Below are 20,650 nucleotides of genomic sequence, written 5' to 3'. Positions count from 1 at the left end.
GGTTTCATATATTACCTAATTTGTTTGTTTTACTATATAAACAGTTGTAATCGGCTCTCTCTTTTTTTTTTTTTTAAAAAGGAAGAAAGAAAGAGAGAAAGAAAAAAAAAAGAATGAAGAAGAGGAAGAAAAAGGAAGAGAAAGAGGGGGAGAGAGAATGGGAGAATTGCTTTATTGCCCAGGCTAGAATGCAGTCTAAAAATGGGAATTGAAAACCTCTTTTATGCCAATAATTGTGCTTAACAATGGAGACAGGAAGGAATAAGGGAAGAAAAATAACAAACAAGCAGCCAACCAGTATTTCATTTAAACCTATGAAATGCTATGCAATTACTGAGGAGTGATTTACTTCCAATTATGTAGTCACTTTTGGAATAGGTGTGATATGGTACTGATAAGAATGTGTGTTTTGTGTATTTGAAGTGGAGAATTCTATAAATGTTTATTAAGTTTACTTGTTCCAGGTCTGAGTTCAAGTCCTGGATGTCCTTGTTAATTTTCTATCTCGTTGATCAGTCTAATATTGACAATGTGATGTTACAGTCTCCCACTATTATTGTATGGGAGGCTAAGTCTCTTTATAAGTCATTAAGAACTTGTCTTATGTATCTGGGTGCTCATGTGTTGGGTGTGTGTATATTTAGGATCGTTAGCTCTTCTTGTTGCATTGATCCTTTTACCATTATGTAATGTCCTTCTTTGCCTCTTTTGATCTTTGTTGCTTTAAAGACTATTTTATCAGAGGTGAGAATTGCAACTCCTGCTTTTTATTTATTTATTTATTTTTGCTCTCTGTTTGGTTGGTAAATCTTCCTCCGTCCCTTTGTTTTGAGTCTTTGTGTATCGTTGCATGCGAGATGGGTCTGGATACGGCATACAGATGGGTTTTGGATTTTTATCCAGTTAATAATATATATGAGTTTAATACTGCCATTTAATGCTAGCTGGCTGTTTTGCCCATTAGTTGATGTACGTTCCTCATTATGTTAATGCTGTTTACTTTTTGATATATTTTTGGAAAGGCTGATACTGGTTGTTCCTTTATATGTGTAGTGCTTCTTTCAGAAGCTCTTGTAAAGCAGGCCTGGTGATGGTGAAATCTCTAAGTACTTGCTTGTTTGCAAAAGATTTTATTTTTCCTTTGCTTGTGAAGCTTAGTTTGACTGGATATGAAATTCTGGGTTGAAAGTTCTTTTTTTTTTTTAATTTTGTAAAGACAGGGTCTCGTTATGTTGCCCAAACTGGTCTTGAACCCCTGGGTTTAAGCAATCTTCCTGCCTCAGCCTCCCAAAGTGCTGGGAGTGCAGATGTGAGTCACTGCACCTAGCTAATCCATTCTTACAATTACAAAAACTTCAAACTGCATTGTTACATTTCTCTCAACTTGTTAAATTTTAGTAGTTTCTTCACTTTTTTATTAGTTGCTGATATTACCGTGAATTGCTTAAAGATATAGCACTCCATAATACTGAATATATTTAGGATGCTCATAAGGAATGGATTGATATATTTAAACTAAATACATTTTTAGCAGGCTTATTCCCCAAAAATGATGTTTCATTTGCTAGAAAACTGTACTATTTGGCACACAAATATATTGAATCAGAATTTTCACAAAGAGAGACAGGCCGTTTGGTACTTTATTCCAATCAATAAAAAGTTCTGCTAGAAACTCTCTATATACTTGTAAGTGATGGGTAGATATAGTATTTATTACCCAGGACAACTTAACAGCACTGCTGCTAGAAAGCTTGTCCTTATATTGAGCTAAATTCTACATTTTTCTAACTTTCACCCATTAATTCTAAGCTGGCATCCTGAAGTAAACATATAAGCCTGATCATCTTTCTGTGTAATATTTGAAAAACTTCAAGATTCTTCCAAAAAAGCCAAGCCTTTGCTTTTTAGAACATGTTTTGTAGGATCCTCCTAATGCAAGACACTTACCTGCTTCTAGATTTAGTCCATTTTTTCAATACATGGTTTAAAATGTGTTGCCCAGAACTGTCACCATTTTTTCTCTCCTATTTGATGCTGTACTTCTATTACTTTGGCTTAAAATTATATTAGCTTTTTAAAGGCTCATACTGTTGATTTCTATTGAACTTAAGAGTTACTTATTGAGCTTTGCTCATGTTTTATCAACAAATAATCAAATGGTTTTCTTTAATATTTTATATTTATACAAATGACTCTTGATCCTTTGTTGAACTCCATATTATTTTTTGACCATATATTAGAAATTTTCAGATTTTATTAAAGTCAAATTCTGTCTTCTCTAATGGATAACCTGTTTTAAGACTGCCTCTGCTTATTTCTGACAATCAGAAACATGCACTATACCAAAGGTTTTCCTTTTTCCTCAGAATTTTAGAAGTTCCAAGGAGTGGCTGGCATAGGAGATGAGGAGTGGAGATAACAAGCCAAGTAGACAGAGTGCAAGGCTTCCTAATCAGATTCAAACAGAGCACGTATTTGTATTTTATTTTACAAATTAAACTTCTGAGAGTTAATTTGAAAAAATAGTGCAGGGGCTTAAAAATCGTTTTTGAAAATCGCTGAACTGTTTATAATCTCTTATAGACCTTCCAGTTCCACAAACATAACATAACTTACCTCAACTGTAGTGGTTTAACAATATACAGAAAGAAAAAGTGAGATTTGAAGATAAAAACAATTAAGAAGAAATATACAAAGATGTTTTCAACAACATACCAATTAGCTTTTCCTCCATTGGTTATCCACATCTTCTGACCATTAATAATATACTCGTCTCCTTTCTTTTCTGCTTTGGTCTTTATACCAGCTACATCAGAGCCTGCTCCAGGTTCTGTTACACAATAAGCCTTGAATACATAAAAACAAGAGAAATGAAATTAAATGTTAGTGATTAGATTTTGAATGTTTGGAAACAGGATAGTTTAAGCTGTATTTTAAATATTTTAAAATACCTAAAATTAAAATGTTCTTAGAAGATCAAATAAACCACTAAAATGTAAAAACTTTTTTGTTTTTGAGAAACAGCGTCTCGTTCTTTTGCCTAGGCTGGAGTGCAAAGGTTCATCGCAGCCTTAGCCTCCTAAACTCAGGAAACCCTCCCACCTCAGCCTCCCATGTATAACAGCCGGGACTACAGGCACATACCACCATGCCTGGCTAATTGTAAAATTTTTTATAGAGATCAAGTCTCACTGTGTTGCCTAGGCTAGTCTCAAACTCCTGGGCTCAAGTAATCCTTTGCCTCAGCCTCCCAAAGTGCCAGGACTACAGGGATGAGCCACAGTGCCTGGCCTAAAAACATTTAATATATAAATGAAAATTAGGCATAGGAATATCAATAAATCACATATTTAATTAACAAGTGAAAATGTTAGATAGCTTCAAACAAGTTCATTAAATTCAATTTCACATGTATTCATTCATGCAAACATTTATTGAATATCTACTATGTAGCATGATATAAACTAGGATATGTGGAAATAAGAGAGAAAAGACATTCAGTCCTAGAGATTTTCACATTGTAACAGTGGAAATAAATAACTATATTGCAACTCTATATGTAAAAATCACAGACAAGGGGCTTGAGAAACTAGCTTCCCAGAGAAGAGGATATTTAAATTAAGTCTCAAAAAGGAAAATGGATTATTTGGGAGGAGGGAAAAAGAGGAGGAATATGCATTCCAGGTAGAAATAATGGCATATGGAATGATAGTAAGATAAGAAAGGGGTTGCCCAGTGTTTGTAATGCTGAAAGTACCAGAGTTCCACAGTATATGAAATCTGTGCATGTAAGGGAATATAAGACATGAGTCTGGAAAGAAAGAAAGGAAATGGTTGATGAGAATCCTTTATATCACATTACAAATTTAAAATTTTATCTGGTGGAAACTGGGGACCCTCTTAAGGCTCTTAAACAGGAGTGACAAGACACAAACAACAATGGCTAAAAAGGGGTGGTACAAGGCAAGCGTTAGTGCAAGTTAATTAAAGAGTGGCAGGTACTGTGGATGCTAAAGAAACAAGTTCCTTCCTTGCCTTTAAGGTAGTTATAGTCCAAAGAAAGAAAGAAAGTGGGCCAAGCATGGTGGCCCCCACCTGTAATCCTAGCACTTTGGGAGGCTGAGATGGGAAAATCAATTGAGACCAGGAGTTTGAGACCAGCCTGGTCAACATAGCGAGAACTCATCCCATTTTATTTTTAAAAATCATACAACAAAAAAAGAAACTATAAACATTTTATTTTAATTTAAAGTAGTAAGAGTAAATAGGGGCATTAGAAATGATTACTTAGGGCCGGGCGCAGTGGCTCACGCCTGTAATCCCAGTACTTTGGGAGACCAAGGTGGGCGGATCACCTAAAGTCAGGAGTTTGAGACCAGCCTAGCCAACATGGTGAAACCCCATCTCTACTAAAAATACAAAAAATTAGCCAGTTGCGGTGGCAGGTGCCTGTAATCCTAGCTACTGGGGAGGATGAGGCAGGAGAATTGCTTGAACCGGTGGGGGCAGGGGTGGGAGCAGAGATTGCAGTGAGCTGAGATCCCACCACTACACTCCAGCCTGGGTGACAGAGCAAGACTCCATCTCAGAAAAAAATAAAATAAAATAATCATAATCATAATAACTACACTTAAACATCTGAAGGGCAATATAAGCAAGGGAAAACTACAGTGAAAGTACTGTAACATTTATTAAACGCCTATTATATTATAAGCTACTAAAATTATAAAAATGACAGATTCTGTGCTTCAGCATCATGAAATCTAAAATATTTTTCTAATGATGACAGATGCTTGCAAATGGTGCTACTTCAAAAGGTGTTGACTGTCAGACACCTGAGGCATAAAAACATGTTAGCTAGATGGTCTTTTGACATGGATTCTGTAGAGGGGATTCAGGTGTCACTCGAGTTAAATGAACTAGATTACTCTGCTACCTGGAGATTCAATGATGTCTTCAGCATCATAACAAAATAAGAAGCTGTCATAAAAGATGCCCTTTTAAGTACCAAAATTTAGTTATATTTTCACTGAAATATGCTATTAGACATCTTTCTGTTTCATAAGAGAAATATGGTGAAGTTTTTAGAGCTTGTGAAGTAAATGGGCCTGTTTTTTCTATACAACATGGCTTGTCACTACTGGTACTTCAGAGTTGTTCTTGTCTTCTTTTTCTTTTTTTTCTTATTATAATATATATATGTAAAATACGTATATATGTTTTTTTCTTTTTGTAGAGGCAGAGTCTCTCCATGTTGCTCAGGTTAGTCTTGAACTCCTGGCCTCAAGCAATCCTTCTGCCTTGGTTTCCCAAAGTGTTAGGCTTACAGGCATAAGCCACCATGCCTGGCCTGGCCTTGTCTTCTTATTTGATCATTCATTCATTCATTCATTTATTTTCTGTATCATTTTTTACCATAACATTGTTTTCTAAAGTAAAAACCCAAGGAGTTTAAACATTCAACAGTACAGATAGTGAAATAATTTATAGCTTATCCATTAGATAGCAAATTATGCAGTAATGTTACAGCATTTAAAATGGAGAGCATATGAAAATGTTCATGTTATTAAATAAAGAAGTATATATAACTATAAGTATATAATAGGGCCCTTATTGTTAAAAACACAATTGCATACTTAAAAATCTGGCAGGAACTACAATAAGGAAGTAATGCTAATTAACTTCATATCTGAGAGATTACAGATTTTTTGTTCTTCTTTAAACATTTCTAAATTTTCTATACTCAGTATTTTACAATCAGAAGAGTTTAAATATTTTAATTTTTAAAAAATTTGCCTTTGGCATCCATGAGTTTTGCATCCATGAATTCAACCAACTGTGGATCAAAACCTGCAGATATGAAGGGCTAACTGTACATTCTATATAAGGGACTTGGGAAATCAAAAATTTTGATACGAAAAGCAACAGGTCCTAAACCATTCCCTCATGGATATGGAGAGCTGACTGGAGAAAAATCTAGATGTTTCACACAGTTCTCATTGTCAACAGTGAGAATGTTTAGCTAAACTCTCCGTTGTTAAAAAAAATTGCAAATTTCCTAGGAAATATGTACAAACACCTTTATTAAACAGTTTGCCTGATATTTAGGTATCTGAAATAAAACAATTTATTTTCAAATATTACTTTCTGTTCTTTAAGATAAATTATCATTATTAGCTCAAAACTAATAAATCTGTATTTCAGCATAACAATTACACCTTAGATTGAAATATGTTTGGGTAAACAAGAAGTAAAAATCCTTAGGTTTCAGAACAGAGTCAGTGTGTGTATGTTTTTTAAAAAATCTAATTTGAAAATTTGTTGAGTTGCTCTCAGAGGTTTACATAAACTCTACAACTATTCTTCCCAAGTCATCCAGTCATTCAACAAATAAGTTGCTATTTCTTCAGTTAATGGTAGGTTGGTTGGTAGGTTCGTAGGCTGGTTGGTTGGTTGGCTGGCTGGTTGATTGATTGATCGATTGACTGATTTAGAGACAGGGTCCCACTGTGTTGCCCAGGCTGGTCTTGAACTCCTGGGTTCAAGCTGTTCTCCTGCCTCATTCTCTCAAAGTGCTGGGATTACAGGTGTGAGCCACTACGCACAGCCCAGATTAATATATATATGTATTTTTGGAGACAGAGTGTCACTCTGTTGCCCAGGCTGGAGTGCAGTGGTGCCATCTTTACTCACAGCAACCTGTGCCTCCCAGTTTCAAGATTCTCATGCCTCAGCCTCCCAATTAGGTGGCTAGCGCCACCACATCCAGCTAATTTTTGTATTTTTAGTAGAGATGGGGTTTCTCCATGTTGGCCAGGCTGGTCTTGAACTCTTGACCTCAGGTGATCCACCTGCCTCAGCCTCTCAAAGTGCTGGGATTACAGGCATGAGCCACCATGATCAGCCAACATTAATTTTTTACTAATTCAAAACACTACTAGTTCAAACATGCATTGCTGTACATTCAATCTGAACTCCCTGACACAATGACTCAGTTCTTGAAGTGCAGAATGCTCCATTAAATAGATGTCTCTCTACTGGATATAGTATGGGGATTATTATGACACCTTTTTTTTTTATAGACAGAGTCTCACTTCTTCACCCAGGCTGGAGTGCAATGGCGCAATCTCCATTCCCTGCAACCTCTGCCTCCTGGGGTCAAGTAATTCTCCTATCTCAGCCTCTCCAGTAGCTGGGGTTACAGGCATGTGCCACCACACCCAGCTAATTTTTTTGTGTATTTTTAGTAGAGACAGGGTTTCACCATGTTGGCCAAGGTGGTCTCAAACTCCTGACCTCAGGTGATCCACCTGCCTCGGCCTCCCAAAGTGCTGGGATTATTAGGTGTGAGCCACTGAGCCTGGCCCTATTATGACACTTTTTGACATCTCAAAAACATCACAAGTAGGTATCTCTTCTCCTGGAAATAAGCAAGGAAATTATTACGACACTTTTTTTTTTTTGAGATGGAGTCTCACTCACTCTGTCATCCAGGCAAGAGTGCAGTGGTGTGATCTCAGCTCACTGCAACCTCCACCTCCCGGGTTCAAGTGATTCTTGTGCCTCATCCTCCTGAGTAGCTGGAATTATAGGCAGGTGCCACCACCCCCAGCTAATTTTTGCAGTTTTAGTAGAGACGAGGTTTCACCATGTTATCCAGGCTGCAAACTCCTAGCCTCAAGTAATCTGCCCGCCTCAGCCTCCCAAAGTCCTGGGATTACAGGCATGAGCCACCACGCTCAACCTATTATGACACTTTCTTGGCATCTTCGAAACATCATTGTAATAATATGTTGGTAACTTTATTTCAATGCTATATATCCCAATATATACATACAGACTGAAAAGGAGAAATAGCACTTTTGTTCCCTTCTTAAGTGTGAAATAAAGCATTGCTACACATACTCACACACATCAGTGGCTCCTCAGTCATTCTCCCCAAATACTTCTTCTTTTGTTGATCATTTCCAGCAATAATAACAGGCATTTCCTACCAAAGAAAATTGACATTAAAAAGTCAAGTCATTTTTATTAGATACGTAAATTCAGAGATGCTATAATTCAAAATGAAAGAACTATTTTTTTCACCCAAGAGATAAGTCCAAAGAACTGGCCTATACCTTGCCTCTAAGTTAGAGAGCTAAAACTATGAGGAAATAAATCTGCTAATCTAAGCATTTTCATAAAATTAAGTTATCTGTAGGACTCATGGCATTATAATCTGTGAAAATCTAATACAGTAAAATGCACAAATAAAAAATTATGTTTACAATACATGACATGGTATGTATGATCAGGCCTAAGAATTATTTGCTAAATTTCAGTACTGCCAGTAGAGGCAGCAAGCCATCCCAATCCTGTTCCTGAATGCTGGATTTAGCCCTTGGCTTTACCTAAGAATTGCCACTGAAGCTGCAGCCAAAGTATACAGTTTCCTCACAAATACAGTCAGAACTCCAAGTACTAGAGACAACAAGGTCAGAGTGATCAAGCCTTGAAATCAGAACTCCAGGCTTCACTGCCAAATTTTCCATTCCTTTTTAAAGAAAACTGTGTTTACCCATTAATCTAACCTAGTAGTAACTGACTCTCCTTTTTTTCTTTTAAAATCCAGCTTGTTTGGGAGTAACTATCTCATTAACAAGGCCTCAGTTAGGTAATTAATTTTCTAAGTAACTTACCCCTAAAGAATTTGCTTCAATAGCAGTCTGAATCCCTGTACATCCATAAGCCAATTCTTCAGTAATTAAACAAGCATCAAAAGTTCCAAGTCCAAGACCTCCTACAGTATCAAAATGTTTTAACACATTATAATATGTAGTGCATCACGACAGAAATAAAGGTAAATGATTTTAATTGCTTTCAATATGACCCAGAATTTGTTTTAAAAGGAAATTCGCAATATAATATCTACATGTGTTCTGGCTCGCACAATAAGAAATTATACTTTTCTAAGGGATGCTCTAAAATTTTCAAAAACATACTATTTGTAACTTGAACCTATATTCCTGTTCTAACTTGATTCTGTTAAAACTCAATTCGGCCGGGCAAGGTGGCTCATGCCCGTAATCCTAGCACTTTGGGAGGCCGAGGTGGGTGGATCACCTGAGGTCAGGAGTTCAAGACCAGCCTGGCCATCATGGTAAAACGCCATCTTTAAAAAAAAATCAATTCAACTCCAAAACTGGGTCTGAGGAAAAGAATGATAGTTCACATAAAAAGACTCAATAAAATCTAATATGGAAGGTAGGATTAAAATGCAACAAATTGGCTGGGTGCAGTGGCTCACGGTTGTAATCCCAGTACTTTGGGAGGCCGAGGCGGGCAGATCACATGAGGTTGGGAGTTCAAGAACAGCCTGACCAACATGGAGAAACCTCGTCTCTACTAAAAATACAAAATTAGCTGGGCATGGTGGCGCATGCCTGTAATCCCAGCTACTCGGGAGGCTGAGGTAGGAGAATCGCTTGAACCCGGGAGGTGGAGGCTGCCATGAGCCAAGATCGCGCCATTGCACTCCAGCCTTTGCAACAAGAGTGAAATTCAGTCTCAAAAAAAAAAAAAAAAAAAATGCAACAAATTGACCAACTCTAGAAACAGAAGTTACCAAAGTTTAGGTGCAAGTTAAGATTGGAACCAGTTACAAGAAGGAAAAATGCATCTAAGTATGGAGTACAAGCTTCCAAAAGTAGGCAAACATTGTAGTCTAAGCAGGAATACAAAGGATTTGAAAAAAATGACTGAGTAGAGTTCCCTAATTTTTCCTAATCATATGCATTCCAATATTAAAAATATGAAGAAAGCTTACCACAATTCTCTGGAATGTGTGTATTAATTAAACCAAGTTCCCAGGCTCTTCTAATTAGAGGGACTGGATACTAGGAGAAAAAGGAAAGAACTGAGTTATAATATATTTTAAAATCCAGAGAGTTTGATTACATAATCTTATAAAAAATATAAAAGATTTTTCTCTCTTTAAAATGTATATACCTACTTCACCAGTTTTATCATATTCTGCAGCAACTGGGATTATTTCCTCTCTGGCAAATTTACGAGCAGTAGCTTGAAATTCTTTCTGCTGTTCGGTGAGCTCTAAGGGAAAGTTATTTAGAAAAGGTTAAAATTGGATAACAAGTTAAGGAAAAATGTCCTATTGAGCCAGTATATGGAAATATGTATTTATAGTGGGGACTTAAACCCTTGATTAATCCGAAAGTCAGACTACAGTGCATTTTTTGACTAATCAAGAGTTCACTACACAACATAAATAAACCTATGTCAATACAAATGCTAAAGGAAATAGGTAAGATTTCTAACCTTTACAAATGAGTAATAGATTTTAACCCATAGAGCTCAAGTGAGCTTTTCTTTTCCAATTGGTGATATAAAAAATATTTAACTTAGTATTAGTTCCTAAGCCTATTTATCAAATGTTTACTAACACTGAAGTGAAACTAACATAGAAGATATATCCTCAATCACAAAAATCAATCTAATAGATGAAATACAGTGACCATAAAGCAATAAAACATTTCAAAGTGTCATATATCAATATCATAATTTTCATTTTACCTTTTTTTCTTTTTGAGACAGTCTCACTTTGTCACCCAGGCTGGTGTGCAGTGGTATAATTACAACTCACTGTAGCCTTGACCTCCTGGCCTCAAATGATCCTCCCACCTCAGCCTCTCAAAAGCTGGGACCACAGGCACATGCCACCATATCTGGCTAATTATGGTAAGTTTTATAGAGACAGGATTTTGCCATGTTACCCAAGCTAGTCTGGAACTTCTGAGCTCAAATGATTCAACCATCTGTGCTGGGAGCCACCTTGCCCTGTCCTTTTTTTTTGAGAGAGAGTTTCACTCGTTTCCCAGGCTGGAGTGCAATGGCGTGATCTTGGCTCACTGCAACCTCTGCCTCCAGGGTTCAGGCAATTCTCTTGCCTCAGCCTTCCAAGTAGCTGATACTACAGGCATGCGCCACCATGCCCGGCTAATTTTGCAATTTTAGTAGAGATGGGGTTTCTCCATGTTTGTCAGGCTGGTCTCAGAACTCCTGACCTCAGGTGATCCGCCCACCTCGGCCGTCCAAAGTGCTGGGATTACAAGCATGAGGCCACCAAGCCCAAGCTTACTGCTCCTTTAAACTCAGACATGTTTATAAATTAGCACAAAGCCACTGGTAAAAGTTGTAGAAAGGTTTTTCAAAAGACAGTAACAACATAAAATCCTGCTGCAATGCTAATAAATGGTGTCCAAATAATTTGTTTACTTAAAATAAGGGATTATTGCTATAAAATTAATTAAATTAGTATGGTGGCTTGACTGAGGGCAGGAGCCCATTGTTAACTGCATTTTTTCAAATCCCTGGTATCCTTGTGTTTTAATGTGGTTGCATCTAACGCCAAAGACTAGGTAAAATTTAAGAGATAATAGGGTATTTCAAGCAAGAAAAATGAGAGCAAACACACAGAACAATGTTTAAGACCATACTAATCACTTGAATGGGGATGTGAGAAATAACATATAAAAGTAGAATTTTGGTGCTGAATTGAAGAGCATAAGATCAAATGTCTCTTTTTACAGATAAACTAATGCAGAGTAAGGAAATTCTAGTCCCTCAGTATATCAATCTTGCAGGTAGATAGAGGGTAGAGAAAGTCTGGGCATAGTCGCTGACACCTATAATCCCAGAATTTTGGGAGGCTGAGGCAGGTGGATCATTTGAGGCCAGGAGGTTGAGGCCAGCCTGGGCAACATAGCAAGACTCTGTCTCTACAAAACATTAAAAAATTTAAAAAATCAGCTGGGTGTGGTAACATGGGCCTGTTGTCCTAACTGCTCAGGAGGCTGAGGCCAGAGAATCCCTGCAGCCCCTGAGGTCGAGGTTGTGGTGAGCTATGATCACATCACTGCACTCCAGCTTGGGTGACAGAGTGAAACTCTCTCTTAAAAAAAAAATGGCCAGGCCAGGTGGCTCATGCCTGTTATCCCAGGACTTTGGGAGGCCCGCAGGCAGAACACAAGGTCAGGAGATCGAGACCATCCTGGCTAACACAGTGAAACCTCGTCTCTACTAAAAATACAAAAAATTAGCCAGGCATGGTGGCACACGCCTGTAGTCCCAGCTACTCAGAAGGCTGAGGGAGGAGAATCACTTGACCCTGGGAGGTGGAGGTTGCAGTGAGCCGAGATGGCACCACTGCACTCCAGCCTTGGCAACAAGAGTGAAATGCCGTCTCAAAAAAAAGAAATGACAAGGATGTATTATGTATTATTTATTGAGAAACTACTTTGATCCAGTCACTATATGCTAGGGACTTTAAATACAGCATATAATTTTCATAGAAATTCTGTATATACATATTATTACCATTTTATAAAGAAACAGATGCAACTGGTTCAAAGAATAAACCTGTACTGAATTTCACAATCTCTCTCCCAAATAATTATATCTACCTTATCCTTTGTCACTCAGTGAATCACCATAGATTTCTCCTGTGAGTCTCTTACTACTGAGCATAAAATTCTAAGTGACAAGCAATCATACCAAATTAACTAATTATCTCAGTAAGCTCTACTGTCCTGGCTGGGCATGGTGGCTCATGCCCATAATCCCAGCACTTTAGGAGGCCAAGACGGGTAGATCACTTGAGGCTAGGAGTTCAAGACCAGCATTGCCAATATGGCGAAACCTCATCTCTACTAATAATACAAAAATTAGCCAGGTGTGGTGGCCCACACCTGTAATCTCAGCTACTTGGGTGGCTGAGGCAGAAGAATCAGTTGAACCCAGGAGGCAGAAGTTGCAATGAGCCCAGATGGTACCACTGCAATCCCACCTGAGCAACAGAGCAAGACATACTCTCAAAAAAAAAAAAACAAAAAAAAACCAGGGATCCATTATCCCAAATGGCTATCCTCACACTGCTTGAAAATTTTCATTTTCTCTTTGGCTAGAGAAAGAGAAAAAAGACAAAGAAAAATAAAAAAGGAAATTTTCACTTAGGCTGGGCACAGTGATTCATTCCTGTAATCCCAGCACTTTGAGAGGCAGAAGCAGGTGGATCACTTGCAATTAGGAGTTCGAGACCAGCCTGGCCAACATGGCAAAACCCTGTGTCTACTAAAAGTATAGAAATTAGCCGGGCATGGTGGCCCACACCTGTAGTCCCAGCTACTCAGAAGGCTGAAGCAGGAGAAACACTTGAACCTGGGAGGTGGAGGTTGCAGTGAGCCATAGCCTGGGTGACAGAGTGAGACTCCATCTCAAAAGAAAAGAAAATTTTCATTTAGTATTTGGCTAGAGTCACAGAAAAAAAAAAAAAAAACACAGGAAATTTTCATTTGGTCTGAATGCAGTGGCTCATGCCTATAATCCGAGCACTTTGGGAGGCTGAAACAAGAGGACTGGTTGAGCCCAGGAGTTCAAGACCAGCATGGGCAACATAATGAGACCTCATCTTTAAAAAAGAAAAGAAAATTTCTTTAAACTGTGGTTCAAAAAAAAAAAAAAACCTTTATAAAGAAAAGGGAAAGATCTTAAAAAAAAAACAACGAATAATAAAACAATCACTTGTTTTATGCCAAAGATAGATATTATTATTTCAAATTTTGTGCTTGTGGTTTTCATTTTACAGAGGACAGAGGAAGAAAAATCAAATTCATTTTTCCTATAACAACCACATGGCTCCCTGGTACGAGAAGAACTTCATCTAATAGCACCGAAATTGCAGTTCAGATATATTAAAGCAAAAACAAGCTTTAGCTTATTACCAGGCACCTAGCATTGTAATCTAACAAGTGTTTTAAAATGCATTTGTGGCATTCAAATACATAAGTTGAAGACTATTCATATATATCAGTAAATCTCATTTATTTTGGGCTAAACATTAGAAAAAAAGGAAGGAACATAAGAAGTGTATATATGCTGCTAATACAGATCTAATGTATAGTGTAGTATACTAAGGAAGAAAATGAGATCAGGAAGAATGGGTGTGATTAATCATGAACTATATATGGACCGTGGACTGGTTCTACTCATTTAAAGACATTATTCTGTTTATTTACAAACATATTCCAAACAAATACATAGAGCTTCATATATATAAGTTTAAAGTCAAAAGATAGAACAGAACATATACCAAAACTAAATCCTAATCCTGGTTCACGTTGTAGAGCAGATTTTGTATGCTGTGATCTCCAATGAAAACGAGAAATACTTCTCAGGACCTGTAAAGAACACTTTTATTAAAATACATTTGATAAGTTAAACATCAATCAGATAAGAGAATACTGATAATTATGTGAGTACAGCAACTTGTTTGAGGATACTCATGGTTTTTACAGTCATCATTATTTAAATGCTTTCAATCATAATTTAAATAAGACAATTACCAGCTATGTAAACTCCTATCACAGAGGAGATGTTTTTAAAAAGTAATGAAAATAAAATCAGTGGTATTAACACTATTGAAGTGGAGGGTTTCCAGGACAAACAACAGTTAAGGGTAGTAGTAGACGTAGGACCACTATTCTGGGTATCTTACAAGCTCCTAGGACATTGATGATTGGAGAGTTGGGGTGGGGAGAATAATAGGCTGGAAGTGAACATACTGTGTTCAAGAGTTGCCTAGTCCATCAACTTTGATACTCTGTCCCTATAAGCCTCTCATGCATGCCTCTGGGAACCTTCCCCTCAGAGGATCTCATTTTTTAGGATACCCCACTCTTAACAAATTAGCATAAAACCATGTTCTGTATTTTCTGCTCATTTTCTACAGGCATTGTTACAATGTTCTAAGCAAGAAGTCACCAAACTATGGCAGCCAATAGTTTTGTAAATAAAATTTTATTGGAACAAAGCCACATCATGCTGTCTATTGCTGCTTTCACAGCAGATCTAAGTAGTTACCACAGAGACCATATGGTTCACAAAGGCAAAAACATTTACTATCTGCTCCTTTTCAAAAAACGTTTGCCAACCCTGTTCTAAACTACTAATACACTACTTGTCTTAGGATCTGAAATATACTCGTATTTCTTCAAAGGAACATATTAAAAAAATCAAATATACATGTATCATTGCTTTGCATTATTGCTTTACATTTTTATATTCATGACAGTTTAATGGATACAAAAGTAAACATTTGTATTTATTAAAGCTGCCAAACTGGAGACCACAATGGTGTTCCTGAGTAAAGGTTTCGGGACAGCCAAAATTACACAATTTTCACTGTAAAATATTTTGATTGAGCTATCTGGCAATTTTAATAAGCTTAGACACTAAGAGAAAAGAGAAGCTGAAGAATATACTAAAGTTTCTACAATTTAACTTATGATTTTCAAAATCTGTAAAAAGAAACTGTCTTTGTAGATGACAATTTCAACTTATAAAGAGAATTTCCTACGTGTAAGGTGACAATATAATTGTCAAATATTTGTAACTGAAACAGAGCTTTCAAAATAACATACCTCATATTATAATTAAAAAAACACAGAGCATGAAAGCTCACATTTTCTTTGCAACCTCATTAATTTTATTTTGAAAGTGAAACAGTTTCTCTGGTCTTCATTGTCCAGTAGTCACAGACCAAATCTATTCTTGTTTACAGTCACCTTGGACAGGTTAATTCACTGAATCCCAGGTCAAGCCTATGATTAAGTCATTATTTTTATTCCAGTTTCACATGTGAGGAAACGAAGGCTCAGAAAGTCAACTAAATTAGGCAAGTTACTCTACTCTTAGTGCAACCAGGATTCTAACATTTCCTATCAAGAGCACAAGCTATTAACCACCTTGCCATACTGATCTTTCTATTGGTCTCCTAATTGGTCACTAAGTTCCATAACAAAGAAAAACATCCCACAAAAATCAGAACAAAAAAACTCGACTCTATTATACATACGCTTTTGAATACCATACACAAATGTCAGAACTCAAGCCAGGTTAAATGGTCTACTGAGAATTTTTTTTTTTTTTTTTTTTTGACATATAGAGTCTCCCTCTGTCACCTTGGCTGGAGTGTAATTTCAGCTCACTGCAACCTCGGCCTACTGGGATTACAGGCATACGCCACCACACCCAGCTAATTTTTCATATTTTTTAGTAGAGATGGAGTTTCCCTATGTTGGCCAGGCTGGTCTCGAACTCCTGGCCTCAAGTGATCCGCTGGCCTAGGTCTCCCAAGGTGCTAGGATTACAGGCGTAAACCACTGCACCCCGCCAACCTAGAGACTTTAATTTTTGAGACGGAGTTTCATTCTGGTAACCCATGCTGTAATACAGTGATGCAATCTTGGCTCACTGCAAACTCTGCCTCCTGGTTTCAATTGATTCTCCCGCCTGAGCCTCCTGAGTAGCTGGGACTACGGGCGTGTGCCACTACACTCGGCTAATTTTTGTATTTTTTAAGTAAAGATGAGGTTTCACCATGTTGGCCAGGTTGGTCTCCAACTCCCTGACCTCAGAAGATCCGCCCGCCTCAGCGCCCCAAAGTCCTGGGATTACAGGCGTGAGACACCGCGGCCCGAGAGACTTTAAATAGGGAAATGTCACTTCACATATGACTGTTCAGGAAAATGTGTTACATAGAACAAAGTGCAAAGGTTGCTATTACCCGAATACAATGCCCATCAACCTGTTAGTTACATAACAAAGTTAGCCAGTTAATTAGAGAGGTGGTTTATAAATAGAAAACAGATATATCACGGGATCTGGAGTTAACAATTGCTGAATTTGAATCGAGGTTCCACAGCTATAGTTGTGGCCTTAAGTTACAAACTGCTTATAGCTTCCATTCAAAACTGAAAAATAGGGCTAATCTCACTATGTATGTTGGGATGTTTAAAATAAGATAATGTTTTCAAAGCCTAATAAATATTGGTTTTATTACTACGGGCTCTCTGTCTAGAACAATGGAATTGTAAACATAGAAACGGCACCACTAGAATTAAACATTTTGTGCATTTCTTAGAAATATATGAGTGTTAATTTTATGAGTGAAAGGAGAAAAAAAGGATGTCAGTTTTCTATATCAGGTTTTTTAGCTCCTTCCTTGGAGGCTGAGAAATCTACTTTTCTGGTGATGGAGTTAAAAATACCTAAAATCCCCCAATTTCTGCCTTCACTGAACATTAACTTGTATAAAAGCAAAATATGGGCAGTAATTCTTTAGGATTATTCTAAAACCGCAGCTTTTTTGGTCAAAAACATAACTTTAAGTGACATCTAAATGGCAGTCATGTGAACATACCAAGAATATTTAAGATCCCAAAATGTATCTAGTGACAAACCGATTTAGAATCTGTAAAACACAATACTAGAATATACAGACAAGTTCACATACAATTCTGCGGTTGTCTTTTTCTTTTACTTTTTTTTTCCCGTAAGCAAAGTGGACGCGTCCTCCACCATATTACACAATGAAAAGCTTATTAAATATATTAAGTATCTCAAGGAGTAGGTGCTCCATTTTCCTTTTTCCCGTGGTTCTGACACAGAGACAGGCTCACTTCGGAAAAAGGTGGGATTCCTGGGGTAAATATTTGGAGGGTTCCCGCGCCAGAGAAAGAAAAACGATATTCTAAAGAGAGGATGCCGCCTATAAAGGGGTCTGCTGATGGGAGGATAAGGGACAATGAAACTCCGGACTACGTTCCGTCCCGTGGTAGGAGGCATGAAAGCGGGGCCAGGGTCCCCTAGGCGGGCTCCTTCCTCAGACCAGCTTCTCACTCCTCCAGGCCGCACTTATTTTTGGCCCATGACCACACACCACAATACTCATGCCCCAGCCCCACCGCAGCGCTGGGCTCCCTCTCACCCTGCAGCATCGCACGAACCCCGCTGCCATGTTGACTCCCGTTCCGGCCACTCGGATAACAACACACCGGTCAGCGCCTTGACAGACTCCCCAGGCGCAGGCCCCGTCTGGACCCGCCCACCAGGGCCCTTGGGCGGGGCGGAAGTAGGCGGCTGGGCCGCCGAAGGAGGGGGCGCAGCTCAAGGTAGGGTAGCAGAGGTCGCCGGCGCCGGGTTTCCAACGCCTGCTCCGTGACGCTGGCCTGCGCTATTGGTGCGACTTAAGGAGGGGGTGTACGACCTCTCCGGGCGGTCCCTCATAAGCCGGGTCTAGTTCTCTGCGTTCTCACTTTTCGCCCTCTCTGTGGGACGCTGAGGCTGATAGCCGCCCCGGGGAAGCGGGGCGGGGCAGGGGCTGGTGGCGGGGCTGAGAGGATCGGGTGGCACCCAGCGGTGGGGGACTTGCGGCGCGGTGCAGGACGGGAATCTGGGTGAGAGGGCGCGGCGCTGGCCTGGAGGGAGAGGCGCCCCTGTGGTTAGCCCTGACCTTCACCCGGAGAGAACGGTCAAACCCAGATCACGTCTCCTTGGCGGATTCAAAAGTACGAAAACATTCTGTTTTCAAACACTGGCGGATATTTGTATTTCATTAGAATTTAAAAGAATTTAATAGCTTAGGTAAATTAGACCTTTCCGCATATTCCCGAGGCTATTTATGACTTGTCCACTGGTGTGGATGTGGTGTCCTTGGAAATCCGAGTGCGATATGAGGCTGTCCAAAGTTCCTGGTTTAGCGAATGATGATTGGAAGTGAATGTCTCCCTGAGGAATTCTACTTGAAGTCACTCTCTTCCTGTGAGACCCCGAGTTTTGATATGGTAGCTGGAATGTTTTAAAACGGGTGTCTATAAAGCTGTCCAGGTTAGCTACCTTGTTGTGGAAGCTAATGAAAGCCCAAATGCAAGCTTGCAGTGTAAATGTTTCCCATGTTACTCAGGACTTTGCCCTTTCATTGCTGCCATCCTAGTTTAGGCCTTTGGCGCAGCACCCCTAAATCTTATACTACCTTAACATTTTATTTTGCCTAATAAAGATCACCCATTAAATTCATTCTAATTTGGCTGTTAAATTTCTATATCCTATGATTGTATTTCCCTACTTTGTCCTCTGGGAATTTATAGTGTGTTAATTCTGGGTACAAGACAGAATATTAATTAAGTGCTGTATTCAATGCAAAAGTACCAGGAAAATTCAGAAAAGGGATAAAGAGCTTAGTTTGTCCTGGTGTGGGCAAGAAAGCCTTCAGAGTGGTAAGTAAAACACAAAATGGACTCTTAAAGATGAATAGGAGTTGTCTATGCATGTCTTCTTTGTTCGAATTTCTTATTCCGAACATTTTAAACACAGAAAAGGTGAACAAAAAGCACAAAATCACCCATAAGCCTACTGTAACCACCCAATAGATTCACCTTGCCCACTGCCTAGACAGCCCTTTTATCAAGACAGGGGTATTATAATAAAGAGTAGTTAACACAGAGGCTGTGTGGGAGATGGGAATTTTATTATTATTAAAATCAGCCTTCCCCAGCATTTGTAGATCAGCGGTTTTAAGAACTTGGTGGGTATAGGGAAGCCAGTGAGCCAGGAGTGCTGATTGGTTAGGTAGATGAAATTACAGGGAATTGAAGCTGTCCTATTTCGAAGAGTCAGTTCCCAGGTGGGGGCCACAAGATCAGATAAGCCAGTTTATTGATCTAGGTTGTGCCAGCTGATTCATCAAGTCCAGGGTCTGCATAATGTCTTAAGCACTGAACTTAGGAGCAATTTAGGGAGGTCAGAATCTTGTAGACTCCAGCTGCCTGACTCCTAAACTATAATTCTAATCTTGTGGCTAATTTGTTAGTTTTACAAAGGCAGGCTAGTCCCCAGGCAAGAAGAATATTTGTTTTGGAAAAGGACTGTTGACATCTATGTTTTAAACTATAAGTTCTGTAACTGCCCAAGGAGTTCGCCTTGCCTGCTGCCTAGATAGAGCCTATTTATTAAGACAGAAATTGCAATAGAGAAAGAGTAATTCACACAGAGCTGGCTGTGCAGGAGACCGGAGTTTTATTATTACTCAAATCAGTCTCTTTAAGGATAATTTGGTGGGGGGGGGGGGGGCAGTGAATTGGGAGTGCTGATTGGTTGGTTTAAGGATGAAATCATAGGAAGTTGAAGCTGTTCTTTTTTGCTGAGTCACTTCCTGGGTGAGGGCTACAGAATTAGATGGCACATCCAGGTGGGGCCATGTGGTTGTTAGACATACAGAAACCCAAAAAGACATCTCAAAAGGCTTAGGTTCACAATGTTACTTTCAAGACTTATTGGGGAAGTTGCAAATCTTATCACCTCCAAATAATGGCTGGTAATATTTAGAATTCCAGCCCCTCTCATCTTGACTTGGTAGCTGGCCTTTCATTTGTTTTACAAGACTAGTTTAGCCTTTGGGAAAGGTTATTATATAAACTATACACTAAATTCCTTCCCAAAGGTTGCTTGGCCTATGCCTAAGAATGAACAAGTATAGTTTATAGATTAGAAGCAAGATGGTCAGTTAGGTCTGATATCTTTCACTGTCATAATTTTCTCAGTTATTTCTGCAAAGGCGGTTCCAATCCCTCCCGAAGTTAGTTCAACCTATGCCTGGGAACGAACAAGGACAGCTTGAAGATTAGAAGCAAGATGGAATTGGCTAGGTAAGATCTCTTTCACTGTCTCAGTCATAATTTTGCAAAGGTGGTTTCATTATTAAAGCAGCTATGTTGTCTGGGGGATACACCTGGGGTTCATCATTGCATGCCAAGGA

General features: G+C 38.7%; 2 protein-coding genes across 2 annotated transcripts in view; one reads left to right on the top strand and one right to left on the bottom strand.

Annotated features, from left to right (window-relative positions):
* Window positions 1–17,934, bottom strand: part of ACADM (acyl-CoA dehydrogenase medium chain) — a 34,045-nt gene extending 16,111 nt beyond the window's left edge. Inside the window, exons 1-7 of the mRNA XM_064372518.1 lie at window positions 17,825–17,934; window positions 14,147–14,234; window positions 9,995–10,092; window positions 9,809–9,878; window positions 8,682–8,782; window positions 7,910–7,990; window positions 2,716–2,846 (exon numbers count right to left, since the gene is read on the bottom strand). Coding sequence (XP_064228588.1) covers window positions 2,716–2,846; window positions 7,910–7,990; window positions 8,682–8,782; window positions 9,809–9,878; window positions 9,995–10,092; window positions 14,147–14,234; window positions 17,825–17,854 — 599 coding nt within the window. The 5' untranslated portion in view covers window positions 17,855–17,934. The remainder of the gene's footprint in view (window positions 1–2,715; window positions 2,847–7,909; window positions 7,991–8,681; window positions 8,783–9,808; window positions 9,879–9,994; window positions 10,093–14,146; window positions 14,235–17,824) is intronic.
* A 37-nt stretch (window positions 17,935–17,971) lies between these two features.
* The window catches only part of SLC44A5 (solute carrier family 44 member 5), a 471,551-nt gene continuing 468,872 nt past the window's right edge, over window positions 17,972–20,650 (top strand). The window contains exons 1-2 of the mRNA XM_064372515.1: window positions 17,972–18,008; window positions 20,436–20,540. The gene's annotated coding sequence lies outside the window, so the exon portion shown is untranslated. The remainder of the gene's footprint in view (window positions 18,009–20,435; window positions 20,541–20,650) is intronic.

The sequence above is a fragment of the Aotus nancymaae genome, unplaced genomic scaffold (genome assembly GCF_030222135.1).
Source record: "Aotus nancymaae isolate 86718 unplaced genomic scaffold, 86718_ANA_hifiasm-v0.15.2.pri h1tg000007l, whole genome shotgun sequence".
NCBI lineage: Eukaryota > Metazoa > Chordata > Mammalia > Primates > Aotidae > Aotus > Aotus nancymaae.
The sequence above is the reverse complement of the archived record's forward strand: the minus strand, read 5'-3'. Positions and strand labels throughout refer to the sequence as shown.